This window comes from Chrysemys picta, chromosome 7 (genome assembly GCF_011386835.1).
Source record: "Chrysemys picta bellii isolate R12L10 chromosome 7, ASM1138683v2, whole genome shotgun sequence".
Taxonomy (NCBI): domain Eukaryota; kingdom Metazoa; phylum Chordata; order Testudines; family Emydidae; genus Chrysemys; species Chrysemys picta.
Genome location: NC_088797.1, coordinates 88,060,052 through 88,075,009, shown reverse-complemented (window position 1 = coordinate 88,075,009; position 14,958 = coordinate 88,060,052). Strand labels below are relative to the sequence as shown.

The 14,958-nt window shown below is 44.4% G+C and overlaps 1 protein-coding gene across 1 annotated transcript in view; it reads left to right on the top strand.

Moving 5' to 3' along the window:
* The first annotated feature begins 207 nt into the window (after positions 1-207).
* PALD1 (phosphatase domain containing paladin 1) overlaps positions 208-14,958 on the top strand; it is a 194,170-nt gene continuing 179,419 nt past the window's right edge. The window contains exon 1 of the mRNA XM_005281860.5: positions 208-550. Coding sequence (XP_005281917.2) covers positions 537-550 — 14 coding nt within the window. The 5' untranslated portion in view covers positions 208-536. The remainder of the gene's footprint in view (positions 551-14,958) is intronic.

The following is a 14,958-nucleotide window of genomic DNA, read 5'->3' as shown; positions in this document are numbered from 1 at the left end:
ATAAAATAAATGATCAGGGAGAACACAAACAACGGAATCATACACATGGAAACGTTTCCATAGATAAGAACTTTGTGGTGCTTTTTGGTGGTGTTGTTTCTCTTTCTTTTAAAAACACTTCAATGTTGGATCAGATAGAAGCGGATCGGGTCGGTTCACTTATTTCCGCTGTAAGGAAGGACAGAAGGAAGGAAGGAAAGGGGGGTGTAGAAGGAGGGGGTGAGCAGCGCTCCCTGCCCCGGTGCTGGAGCACAGCTGTTGCAGCTGCGGCTGGGAGACGGCGCATGCTCGGGAGGCGGCCGGCGCCGGGAGTTGTCTCCCTGCGGTGTGGCACCCGCCTTGCAGAGCTTGGCTCCCCTAGGAAGGCAGGCGGTGGGGTCCCTCCGAGGCGCTGAGAGCACCGCCGGGCGGCCGGCTCCCAACACGCTGGGTTTGTGCCGGGACGAGGCCAGAAAGAAAGTTGATGAGTCGGAGACAAAGGCTGCTGCAGCGTGCCCGGCCGGTGCGCTCTGCCCCCGGCCCGGTGAGTGCGGGGGATGCTGCCGCCTCGGTGAGTACCCCACGCATCTCCGGGAAGCCCCTTCCTGCTGCCGCAGGGCCGGAGGGGAGCCGCAGCTGCCCTGGGTTAGATGCACAAGCTCCTAGAGCCCCGGAGAGGAGCGTGGTTGCTCTAGCTGCTGCACCGGGGCCAGTGCCTCTTTCTTCCCTGGCTCTGCGGCCGCTTGGGGGTTTCTCTCGCCGCCGCTGGGGGGAGGCAGGGCTGAGCAGCATGGGGCATTTGCGGGAGGCTGGGTGGAAAGGGGGAGCTCTCGTAGGCAGCACGTTCCACGATGCAAACTTTCCTCCAGCAAAAACCCAGGTTTGAGGAAGGTTCCTGTGTGTGCTCCTCCTATCGGGCAGACTCTGGTATGCTCTCTCCCCCCTCCTGCAACCCCACATCCCTCCGGTCAGACAGTGTGTTGATTGTCCTCTTTCTTGCCCCCATCAAAACGGTTAGTCGATAGGGCCCTAGCTGGGTGATCATCTTCTTCCCCAAGTTATATAAGTGTCAGTCTTGCTTCTTTCACATGTAATATCCCTTTGGCTAAATATATTAGGAAAAATATTCCAAGCCTCTCTTTGGAATGGCTGATAAAATCAAACCACCCAGACCTATTTTGAAACTTTTGCAGCAGAGGGAAATGAATGTGATTAGTGGGGTTGGCATTTGTGTTGTGTTTGGAGATACAAGCAGGGGCACAACATTTTGCATTTAGGATCCTTCCTGAAAGAGTTACCCTTACACCAGTCACCAATGTGTATTCTTCCTCCCCATCACTCTACTGGACCAGAAGGGTAGTTCAATTTTTGTGCCCCTTCAGTTGTTGGCCACTCAATTATCAATGCCATCAGGGACGTCAGTGATGTGTGGCGGAGTGTTTATAACAGGGTGGGCAAACTACGGCCCCTGGGCTGGATCCTGCCCGTGAGCCATTTTAAGCCAGCCCATGAGGTTCCACTGGGAAGCAGGGTCTGATGCTTGCCCTGTTCTGGCGCTCCAGCTGGGGCGCTGGGTTGGGGACTGCACCACACAGCTCGGCCCCACTCCGATGCTCTAGCCGGGGCGCTGGGTTGGGGGCTGCACCACGTAGCTCCTGGAAGCCATGGCATGGCCCCGCTCCAGGTACTACACGCTCCAATGGGAGCTGCAGGGGCGGTGCCTGCGGATGGGACAGTGTGCAGAGCCGCCTGGCCGCGCCTCCGCGTAGGAGCCAGAGAAGGGACATGACACTGCTTCCGGGAGCCGCTTGAGGTAAGCGCTACTCGGGGCCTGCACCCCTGAGCCTCTCCCCACACCCCAATCCTCTGCCTCAGCCCTGATTCCCCTCCCGCCCTCCAAACCCCTTGGTCCCAGCCCAGAGCTATGGGACCTATGCCCCAAACCCCTCCTATGCCCCAAACCCCTCATCCTCAGCCCCACCCCCGAGCCCGCACCGCCAGCCAGAACTCTCACCCCCTCCCGCACCTCAACCCCAATTTTGCGAGCATTCATGGCCTGCCATACAATTTCTATTCCCAAATGTGGCCCTCAGGCCAAAAAGTTTGCCCACCCCTGGTTTATGATGTGCACTATTGTCCACTAGGAACTGGACCGATACCAGGTTTTTAAGGTGATCTTACTGTTCCTGCTGGTCACTGGCCCACACTTAAGTGGCATATACAGTAGGCAACTAGCTGGACATGGTCAGTAACTGAGGGCACCCAGAAACTTCTGACAGTGCATGAGGTTTCATCTTATTATTGGTTCAAGCAGGATGTACAGTAACCATATTTCACTCTGAGGAGGGAGCAGGATCAGACAGTCTTGTCCCTGCAAATAAAACTAGCACAGCCTCTTGTCATCTTGATACTACTACAACTTCCTCCTCTTTGGACTCCCAAGTCCTCCCTCCCCCCACACACACTTCTTCCTTGTCCATTACTCTGATCACTTCTCTCTTCTTTGAATTCCTCTGTTGGCTTCCCATTTTCCACTGTCACATTAAAGCATTGTGTCCTCAATCTATAAGCCCCTTTAGTCTTTTAGGCCTAGATCCACAAACGTATTGGGCTCTTGCACACGGATTTCAATTGAAGTTATCCCCCCTACCTTCTCCAGTAGACGCACTTGTGCCACCATCCAGAAAGGCAGAGCACCAGACATAATCTTTGATTCTGTATTCTGCATGTGTTTAAACAGAGTTGTATTTAGTGGTTAACATTATACATAATCCTTACACAGTTTTAAAACAAACCCTAAGATCTGATGATATTGATTTAAGAGGACACAGTCTAAAAATTGCTCATTTTGTTAATGAAGTTCCCCTCCATCCTGAAAACATTTTCACTGGCGTTCTTATTGAATTATTGTACAATACATTTCCTGAGGAGAAATACCTATGTAAATATCTGAAGTGTGCTTTATGGGGGATGGCCTTACTTTAATTTTCCAACAGGGGTCACTACAGGGCAAACAACATTCATAGAGGTTATAGTGTAAAAACAACTATTGCAGGCAAAGGCCTGAATAGAATATTTTTAAATAAGATTGCAAGTTAAAGTATTATGTTTTAAATTTATGAACTACAAGTTTTAAGTGGTGTAACAAAAAAGTTTAGAGAAACACTGTCAAGTGTATCCTATAATTTGTAACTGAAGCAAGTCTGGAAGTACCATGCACAGTGCTTCAATAACTTCAATATTATTAATGAAGTGGTTGGTTTCTGAGTTGTTTTGAGGTTGAGGAATCTCTGTCATTGGAGGTTTTTAAGACCAGGTTAGACAAACATCTGTCAGAGATCGTAGTTATTACTTAGTCCTGTCTTGAGTTCAGGGGACTAGACTAGATCACCTATTGAGGTCCCTTCCAGTCGTACACTTCTATGATTCTATGATATCCTTAGGAATGCTAGGTGGCATAGTAGTGTAGCCTTGTGGTGGCTTAGCACTTCTGGCCGTCAGGCACAGTCCTTAGAGGATTTAAATTTGGAATCTGAGGCCTGGTCCCCACTAACCCCCCACTTCGGACTAAGGTACGCAAATTCAGCTACGTTATTACGAATTTGAAGTACCTTAGTCCGAACTTACCGCGGGTCCAGACGCGGCAGGGAGGCTCCCCCGTCGATGCCGTGTACTCCTCTCGCCGAGCTGGAGTACCGGCGTCGACGGCGAGCACTTTCGGGATCGATCCCAGAACATTGATTGCCTGCCGCCGGACCCTCCGGTAAGTGTAGACATACCCTGAGAGTCCATGCACAGATGGATGTAATCTTAATCTGACCCCTAGTGGACACTTGTGCACATTGCAGAACCCTCACACCCTTTGTCATGACTATTAATCTATTTAGGGGAAAGCCAAATCTGAAATGGCAACAGGAGGAGGCTTTGCAGGTCAAGACTGATGTATGTTAGCAGAGCTGTGTGGGTTCCTTGGAAAGAAAAGGCAATGGTCCTACTGATAAGAATTGAGGTGCCCTGGAAGTGCTGCCTGAGTCTGTGGAAACTGTCTTGATGTCTACACTAGCCCTGACTCTAGCCAATGCTTATTGGCCTCTTATTTTATATACTAGTAAACTCAACAATCTCTCTAAGATGAACTGAGAGCAGTCAAGCTGTTCTCACCTCAGAGCTGCCTATGACTTCCTTGTAATTCACAATCTGGAAGCCTTAGATTTCTCTGTAGCCATAGTGCTGTGCCTGGGCTGTTTTCATTATACATTTTGGCTAATAGAACTGATGGGATCAGCTGCCATAATTTCATACAGAGATACATGTCCCTTATGCAGCGGGCTAAATAGAGAATGGCAACTTCAGCCTTGAACATCTTGCTTCTCTCCTTTTCCTAAAAGAAATTCCACCACGAATAAGCAAAGCCCCAACTACAAAAAAATCTTTACTGCTCCTGATGGAAAAAAAATCAATGTTCACATCACAGCAGGAGTCAAATGAATTTACCTCAGCCATGTGAATCTGGAACTGCTCATTGTCATCAAACAGTGAATATTTTGGAAAGTTCCTGAATGAATGTGATGCAATTACACATTCTTCCTGTTGTGAAAATGAAGCTTTATGCTAAGACTACCACTTATTCGTCGGCAAAATGTATGTTGCTCATGGGTGTGAATATTCCACCGCTCTGAGTGACGTAAATTATGCCAGCATAAGCACTAGTTTGCACAGCACTCACTCGACGTGAGAGCTTCTCCTGTCGGCATAGAGCATCTTCACTACACGTGCTGTAGCGGCGCAGCTGTACTGGTACAGCTGTGCCACTGCAGCGCTCTAAGTGTAGACATGCCCAGTGTCAAATGATGAATAGCAGTTTAAGGAAACAGGTGCATGTTCTGAGAAGGAGAAACCTTTTGGAATGAGACCAAATGTATTATTTTGAAAGAGACAGTCCTTTGCATTCTTGATAGAGCCCCGACGATCCTGCTTACACCTCACCCTTGAGTTTTCATATTGCATCCCCTGTCACTCTGGTGTAGACTCCTTGTGGAATGTATTAATTCAGTTGTTCAAACAGACAGAGGAATCATTGAATGGCTCCCTCAGCTGCTAGAAGCTTGGAATTTTGTTAGTTCCAGTTTGGGTGACCAGATGTCCCGATTTTTATAGGGACAGTCCTGATTTTTGGGTCTTTTTCTTATATAGGCTCCTATTACCCCCCCACCCCGTCCTGATTTTTCACATTTGCTGTCTGGTCACACTAGTTCCAGTTCCTGCTGGCCTTGGGAGTGGAAGATTGGGAATTGAATCCAAATCTGCTGCATGGCCATGCAGTGCACTGGGGTTGTCTACAGGTAACTTACAGTCAATCATGCTTCTGAAATACTCAAATCCACACACTTGGAGCATCGTAGAGCTACTCATTGTGCATCTCATGCTGGCTGCAGGGAATTATGATCCTTGATTTATTGACTACTGCTCAGTTTCCTTGGAGTTGCTTGCTGCTGCATGAGTCTGCTTAAAAAGATGTACAAAATCCAGGGACAAGCTGATCTTGTGTTCTTCAGCAATAAGCTATGTTGTCTGCATTCTATTCTTTTAAATTTGGTCTCCTTGTTCACTTTCTCCAGTACATTTTTTGCAAATGAATATGGGCTTGATCCAGCACAGTTCTGCTAGGTGAAGTTACTGGGAATTGAGGTCTTTATCTGCCCTATTTACCCTGTTGGTCCTGTGTCACAAAATCAGGAACATGCTGAGTGGCGATGTGAGATGTGTCTAAATGTTCTTCTTTCAGACTTCAAAGTGGGAGCTAAATTCTCCCCTCAAATATGTTTGCCTCATTCCCAATAAAGTCAATGGGAGTGGGACACTCATTTATCCTGAGGGTAAAATTTAGTCTTACAGCACTTTGGATTGAAGCTGAATGATCAGGTCTCCTTGTTCACTTTCTATTGAGGATAGAGTTTCTGGGGCTACTACAGTATTCATAATAAACCATGGAAATAACATGGATGGGTGATGGCCAGTCATTATATAGCTGCCTCAGATAACATTATACACATGGATGAATTTCACTTCTGAAGTTTGTTGTTTTGGCAATGCCCTTGGCAGAATTCTATGAGTTATCTATACGTTATCTTGTATAGCATTCAAATCCCTTAAAGGAACATTATCAATATGAAAATCACATTTCCATCTGAAAATATTGTTCCTACTAGTTCTTGTTATGGGTAACCCATAGATAATGAGGACAGAGCAGGACTGTGCATTTGGTGGCACACTGTTCTGTTGAGGACCATGCAGTGCTCTGTGCACCGGCGTAGTGCGAATGTGCATGCTCCACTACACTCTGCAATTAGGTTTTCAGCAGTAAGAGCATCAGCAAAGCTGGCATTTCGGTGCTACTGTTATTCAAATAATAATAATAATAAAAAGTAGTAACACGCATTCCAATAAAAAAAAAGACTAGAAGTGATATTATGTAGAAAATACTGTGGTGTGCACATCAGCATGATTAAATGGGTTGAGTCCGGGCATGTTTAATATTTAAGGCTCTCCCTTCTTAATAGTTTTGGATTCGATTGCACCCTTTATAATTTGCAGCTGCTTTTATTATAGATAGGGCTCCCCTCCCAGTCCTTGTCAATAATGAATTTTTATGGATTGGTTTTAAAATCATTGCCTAGAGGATTGAATAATAATAACAAAACCTCTGGGGTTAGAGGATGGGGGAAATATCAAATTCAAAATAGATGTTGCTAAATAGCAGATAAAACACATTTGGTTTGCTGACAAAACCTTTTTATAGAACTTTAACTTCACCTATCCCCTCTCTTCCATTTTCAAGTATTTGAATATGAAGATTTCTTTTCATATATAAAGTTTATGCTAAGCTCTTCTCTTTTCTCAGCACTCGAGCTTCATAAATAGTATCATGGCACAAAATCTATGAGAGGAAAGCTCTGTTGCTTAGAAACAGTCTGGCAACAGACCCAATTTAAAAAAAACAGAGAGGAAAAAAGGGAAAACAAAAACACTTTCCCTCCTCCACTAAAAGGAGCTGGTTGAAAAAATTCTGAAATGTTAGCAAAAATTTTGGGAAAGAACAAACAGGAAAAATGTTGGTGACATTCTTGCAAATTCCCTTCTTTCTCTACTCCCTGCCCATTTTTTAGCCAGCTATCGAATTTGTCATTTTTTTTCTAAATTTGAAGGAAAAAGGGAAATATTGCAATTTCCCCCGTTTCTTTCTCAACCATTTCTACTGCTAAAGTTTCTCCAGGGATTGATGTTTTCTATAGTGTAATAAACCAATGATCTATTTTGGTTAGCTCAGACAATTGAAAACTGGGTGTAAATTGGAGGGAGGGGAGCCAGTGACAACTCAACACTTTCTCATGATTCTTAAAAAAAGAAATGATGAAAAATGATTTGGAATCTGAAAGGCTAAAATGTCCAGTGTTTCTTCTTGGATTGTAAACTCTTGGGGGGGGGGGAGAGAGGAGTGAGACTTGTTCTCTTTTTACAGCATCTAGCACAATAGGGTCCTTGGTCTATGACAGGGGCTTCTAGGTGCTACCACAACATAAGTAACAAATGAGAGAGGGGCACATTAGATTTATTTTGGTTTTGCTCATTTTTTTACATTTATATTTTTTATGTTATCATTAATGTTATGTGATCCTTGATAAGACAATAGAAATATAAATACAGGTGTGTGAGAGAGAAACATAATCACAAAGAGCTTTACAAACTGTAGAAATTTCCTTCCCCTTCTCCCCGAAAAGCAGTTAGATCTGGGATACAATGCAGCAGCTATTTAATGTATATATTCTTTATATACTATGTCTTTCTTCCTTTGAAACTTCTTCAAAAATTCTGTTGCATTCCTAATATTCTGCTCTTGTTGTTATGCTGCTGTGGTTCCCACCAGCAGATTAAAATGTGATATTTTTTCCCACCTCTGTTACATTCTTACACCTTCCTGTTGGTAGGTTTCCCTGTTGCCCTTACATGTAATGACAGGTTTCAGAGTAGCAGCCGTGTTAGTCTGTATCCGCAAAAAGAACAGGAGTACTTGTGGCACCTTAGAGACTAACAAATTTACTAGAGCATAAGCTTTCGTGGACTACAGCCCACTTCTTCGGATGCATCCGAAGAAGTGGGCTGTAGTCCACGAAAGCTTATGCTCTAGTAAATTTGTTAGTCTCTAAGGTGCCACAAGTACTCCTGTTCTTCTTTTTACATGTAATGTACACCTTTGTTTACATCACCACTGAATTTGGCCCATATGTCTAATTCTTGTCCATCACTTACTTGTCAAAGGAGGATTGTAAATGTTTTGGCTTATTAGCGAGTGTGTATTCCCTGTGGAGAACTTAATGAAAGCTCAAGATTTTTATCTCTTTTCTATTTTTTCTTGTTGTTCATTTCCCAATGGAAGCTTAGTTCAGAAGCAGCACCTGGTTTTGCAGGGGAGGGTCTTGCTTTCTAGTCCATGCTCTAACTGGGGCACTATAGATCAGTGGTTTTCAGAAAACATTTCTGAGGATCCAGTTGAAGAAAATTGTTAATGCCTGTGACCCAACAGAGCTGGGGATGAGGGGCTTGGGGTGTGGAAGGGGCTCAGGGCTGGGGCAGAGGATTGGGGTGCGGGTTGGGGCTGGGAATGAGGGGTTCAGGGTGTGGGAGCAGGCTCTGGGCTGGGGCAGGGGTGTGGGGTGTGGGAGGGACTCAGGGGTCTGGGCTGGGGGTGCAGGCTCTGGGGTGGGGCCGGGGATGAGGGGTTTGGGGTGCAGGAGGGGCTCCGGGTTTGGGGGAGCCCCTGGGGGGCTCAGGGCTGGGGCAGGCAGTTGTGAAGCAGGAGGGAGTCAGGGCTCTGGGCTGGGGGTGCAGGCTCTGGGGTGGGGCCAGGGATGAGGGGTTTGGGTGCAGGAAGGGGTTCTGGGGGCTCAGGGCTAAGGCAGGGGATTGGGGCGTGGGGTTGGGGTGTGGACTTACCTCCGGCGGTTCCCAGTCAGCGGCACAGCCAGGGTGCAGAGGCAGGCTTCCCACCTGTTCTGGCACTGCAGACCATGCTGTGCCCCGGAAGCAGGCAGCAGCGGGTCCGCCTGCTAGGTGGAGGCAAGCAAGCAGTTCTGTGCGGCTCTCACCTGTAGGCATCCCCCTCCCCCAGCTCCCATTGGCTGGGAACCGGCCAATGGGAGTGTGGAGTGGGTGCTTGGGGCAGGGGCAGCGCACGGAGCCCTGTGGGGCCCCCCCTCCCGCCTAGAAGGCGGACCCACTGCTGGCTGCTTCTGGGGCGCAGCACAGTGTCAGAACAAGTAGGCACTAGCCTGCCTTAGCTGGGCATCACCGACGATGGGATTTTTAATGTCCCGGTCAGCGGTGCTGACCAGAGATGCTAGGGTCCCTGGGTGCCGAGCAAGGCGACCTAGTGCCTGACATGCCAACCCTAACTTTGAAAAACACTGCTATAGATTATTTGCCTCCAGTCATACAGAGGGTCAGAGGCCTGGCAGAGAATCCAGATTTGAACCCTGCGTCCTGTTAGCTCCGATCCCTTTGCTTCTAAACAAGGCCACATGGTCTAATTGGCTTGACTGGAGTTGTTGTTATTGGCTTTGCTATGACAATGAAACTGTTGCTGTGGTCAATGTGCTCTTATGGCCTAGCAAGGAGTTTTCATCCCTGCTTAAAGTAAACCAATTCCTAGAGCAGCTTGCAAGGTAGGGAGTCTGGTTTTTATCTAGTAGCCTTGGCACATGCATCATATTAACAAACTTTCAAGCCCCGTCTTCCAGCCTTACCATTTTCGGATTGCATCTGGGCTCCGTTTACATTCCTTTCCCTCACTCCCACTGACATCTAATGTGTTAATACTATTTTTCTTTTCCGTTAGCCTGTGGTAGTCTATAAATATTTATTTGGCTTCTGCTGGGCAGCTGTAGTGTGAACTGACAGTGTCTTCAAAGGAGGCATAATATCCACAGAGAATATTCAGTATATTCTTAATTTGGAGGCTCTGAAATTACCCATAACATTTCCTAAAATTAAAAATCTCTGACATGGTTGGGGCAGGGAGGGGAGAGAGAGAGAACTTTAAATTAGCACCATATGCTGATAGAATGGACCTCAGCATTTAACCATGTTTAGATCAGTCTAGAAGATCTTGGGATTGGTTTTAGCTCTCTGTGACACTGGTTAAGAATGCTGCCCAGGAAATGTCAGTGGGCAGCAGCCACTCTGGATGATTTAGGAGCAGCAGTGATTGGCTTCAGAGGGAGCTGTGTCTAGTTCTTGTCTTTGTGACTGAGGATTTAAATCTGTGTGGTTAAGTAAAACTAAGCAGGATAATAGATGGGAGTCCTTGTGTGTCTGGTATAGGGTGACCAGACAGCAAGTGTGAAAAATTGGGACTGGGTGGGGGGTAATAGGCACCTATATAAGACAAAACCCCTCAAAATCAGGACTGTCCCTATAAAATCGGGACAACTGGTCACCCTAGTCTGAAATGAGCTGAAATGACCCTCTTCCGCCCCTTCACTTCCTTGGAGTTGAGGGGGAAAAGGAGTTAGGACTCTGACTGATTTTTTTTTTTTCCTGGTTGAATTTTCTCTTTTCATCAATCTGTACTCAGGGAAAAATTGGCTGCCTCGCTTGAGATTTCTGATGAGGGACTGAGTTGGAAACAGGTTTCAGAGTGGTAACCATGTTAGTCTGTATCAGCAAAAGAAATGAGGAGTATTTGTGGCACCTTAGAGACTAACATTTATTTGGGCATAAGCTTTCATGGGCTAAAACCCACTTCACTGGATGCATGCAGTAGGAAGATCTATATATACACAGAGAACATGAAAAAATGGGTTTTGCCATACCAACTCTAACTAGACTAATCAATTAAGGTGGGCTATTATCAGCAGGAGAAAAAAAACTTTTGTAGTGATAATCAGGATGGCCCATCCTGGATGCAAAGGCATTGTCTCCTCTGGCAGCTCTGATCTTACTTGGATTGTTTCCAAAGTAGTATTTCAAATTTTCTGTATCGTTTATTTTTTAAATCTTCTCTGGAGAACTCAAAGTGCTCTACAACAGCCTCACAACAGGCCAGGGTGGATTGATTTAAATCAAAATGATGTAAATCACTGATTTTAATTAGAATTTAAATCAGCTAGCAGGAAACCTTGATTTAAATTATTGACTTCAGTTGTGCTTGTACTTTTTAGTTATGAACCTAAAAGAGAGCTTAATTCTCATTAGTTGGTAACCATTAAAACATGTTGATTTGCAACCAAAAAAGCCTTCACACTAAATTTGGTGCTTCCTTATGCTAACCAAAAGGGTAAGTTATTTATACATATTTATTTAAGCAATTAAAAATTAAAATAAAAAAATAACCATTTTAAATACAAAACTGATTTTTAAAAAATCAGTTTTTATCCATTAGTCACCAGTTGCATGCAGTGGATAAATAGCAGTATACCTATCTAACAGGGGTTAAGTGACTTGTTCAAAATGATACTACCTATAAGTGGCAGAGTCAGGAACAAAAACCAGGCAGTCCCCAAGTCTTTTGATCTAACTATGAGATCATATTGTCTTTCGTAGGCCAGGATCATAAGAATAGACGGAGATGTGGAGTGTGCTGAATACTTCACTTGCTGTTATTTATTAGAAGAAACTCTGCCTGGCCATGCTGAGGTTCTTGTTGGTTAGTGCTCATTCCTATTTGCCATCTTTTGCATCACTGACCCTTCCTGTCTGTGGCTCACCAGTGTTTGCCATCACTGAAATAATATTTTTCCATTTAAGTGATGATGGTTATTATTTATATAGCACCAGTGCTAGACATTTTACAGATAAGAAGACTAGATCATCTTTTCCACAAAGAACTTGCAGTCAAAATAAAATGTTGGACAAGGAATGTAAATCAGTGTGTGACGTATAGCCAGCAAGGGTTAAACATTGTGCAAAATAAATGACTCAAATTCAAAGCTTAAAGAAGTGGGAAGATAATGTTTATGTTTTTATGTTTTTACATATGTATGGGTAGTGGTCAACAATGTAATCAACAGTCACTGTCTGTTCTGTATCCTGATTATTCAAAGATCAAAAGAACATCCTAGCATTTAAATATAGTGTAAACATGGGATATCTCTGTATTCATCTCTCTTTGAAATGTATAGCAAATCATCAGTGAATGGTGAAGGAATAGGTGATTGTCTTATGTTAATTCATATAGCTAAGTACTGGTGATAGACTGCCTGATGGATAAATTGCCTTAATTAATCTGTGTGAATAATTATAATGATGGATGCTTAGGAAATAAGGGCCTATTGTTCCCCTGAGGGATTCCAACTTGTCAAAGAAGACCTGAAATTGTGTAAAAGATCCTTGGGTTCTAATCCTTTTAATCTCAGATCTGCTTAAGCTTCGTCAGGGGAAGTTTGAGTTGCAAGATGAGATCCCAGTTAAGTTGGTACACCCTAGATATGATATTGGACATGGACTTTAACCTATGAACTACATTCTAAAAGAACTCTTTGCAACTACAAAGCTCACCATCTTTGCTATGAATCTGAACCTCAAGAATTGAACTCATATCTGTCTGTATATTAATCTTTTAACCATACTGTCTTTTGTTTTTGAATAAATTTTAGTTTAGTTAATAAGAATTGGCTGCATGAGTGTATTTGGGTAAGATCTGGAATATCCATTAACCTGGGAAGTAATGTGTCCGATCCTTTGGGATTAGTAGAACCTTTTCTTTTATATGATAAAATCAGATTTTCAGAAATCTTCATTATATTTGACTTGGGTATCTGGATGAAGGCCTGAGGCTGGGTTACTTCAAGGGAACTGTGTTGTTGGCTTCTGGACAACCAGTGAGGTAATAAAGAAGCTGTTTTATGCTGGCTTGGTAAATCTAAGTATTGAAGATATCCACCAGCTTTGGGGATTATCTGCCCCATTCTTTGTAGTTCATCCTAATTGAGTGACCTCAGCTGGCCCCCACTGGGACCCCGGTCACACGGGCAGGAGTAAAAGCAAGAAGAAAACCCTAAATGAGAACAAACAAAACTTAAAGATTGTTTTTCTTTTGTGTGAATCAGCTATAATTGGTGATAGTAAGCTGCAGCAAGATACAAGTGGCATGGTGCTAGGACTTTGTAGGGTACAGGGGAAAAACCTGGTTCCATAGGAATGTGACTTCCCTCTATCATGCAAGATAGGGACAGCCTTGCTATTTGCCTTTCCATTAAATGGGAAGCGTAGAGGAAGGAGAACAGGGAAGCTAGAGTATTGCAATTGGGCATGGTGGGGAGAGAAGAGATGGCTACCTGGCTCCTCTGTGTGAAGGTTCCCTGGCACCATGCAGTATGCTCCCTGTATAGGCACACAGGACCTCAGGAATTGTAGGGAATGTGTGTGTGTGTGGTGATTGCCTTCAGCCATTGAAATATTCTTTCAGTACAATTAAATCTAGTCCAGACAGAGTCCTGAGGTTCTCTCCACCTTTTTTCATTTTGAGAGAACCATCACTCTGCTTCTCTAATAATATTTTTGCCCATAGGTGGTGCTAGCCCATTGGGGGCCCATCCACAAACAACACATATTAAAAAAGCGAATGGGGCCCACTTTTGCTGCTTGGGGGCCCTAAGCAATATAGCCTTTACTCTGCTTATGCCTAGTGCTGGCTCTGTTTTTGCCTTTAGGCAACCACCATTGTAGCAGGTGAGCATTCTCCTTCCCACGCTGTGCCATCTTTTGATCAGCTAGCAGAAGCTGTTCACATAGCAGCTGTCAGTATTGACTCTGTAGAAGCAATGTATTGTGCACCCACCAAACCAGGGAGCGGAAGACTTAACATTGTATTGGAACCTAGATTTCCTGCAGTCACCAACCATTCGGGTAGCTGATCTGAGACGCTGGAGATATAAAGAGTGTGTGTGGTAGACTTCCAGGGTGTTGAAATGAAAACAGAGACCCATGTAATGGTGAACAGATTAGTGAGCAATCGTCTCTATTTGCAGCCCTAAGTAACATAGACAGCACCATTCAGAAATGGAGTTTGACCACAGGTTCCATCTTGGCATGAAGTGGACAGTACTAGTGGGAAGTGGATCTCTAAATTTGATCCAAAATTATTTTTTGTTAATGTAGTCTCATTGAGTACAGTTACAAGGTGCAAACCTAATGAAAAAAGTGAGAGACTGTAGGGGGACTGCTTCTCTTTAGGCGTATTGCCCTATCCTGGACAGATAGAGAGAGTGGAGCACTCTGTATGGCTCATGCTTTGGCATTATTCATATAATTTGTCATGTCAGTGAAGTATTATTGAATTGAAATGAATGTGTGTGGGTGTCTGGCTGGCTGGGGACTCTAAAAACTACAAGGAAGCGTAGAAACAAGGGGTAGGTGAGACCTCCAGCAGGAAGGGATGTGGTTGCAGTGAATGATGCAGAGGAAGAGGGTCCTGATTTATCCTGGACCCTGTAAATCTCAGTTAGATTCATTTTGCATTGAATTCATTGTAATAAAATGTCTTTCCTGGTTGCAGTAAATTGACTTTGTGGTCAAATGCCCTGGTATAAATGGAAGGAGTTAGGGTGAAAAATGTAAATACTTAAAAAAAAGAAATTCACAGATCCTATATGGGAGGAGTTTAGAGATCAACCAAGATCAGGGCCCTACTGGGCTTGATGCTATAAAAAGATAGAATGAGAGTCAGTCCCTGTCCTGAGGAGCTAGCAGTATAAATAGACAAGATAGACAAGGGGTGGGGGAAAGGAATATAACATACAAGTAGAGTGAACAGTGTGGTGGTTTCCAAAGAGCATGATAGTTCCATGATTGTTTGCCTTTTTAAAAACTTGTGTATCTATTTTTTAGGTGTCAATTTGTTAGAGGAAGATTAGATAAATGGGTAGGAAGGGAGGTGAGATGTTAAAGGAGGAGAGGTGTGGAGGGAAGGAAAGCAAGTGTGGA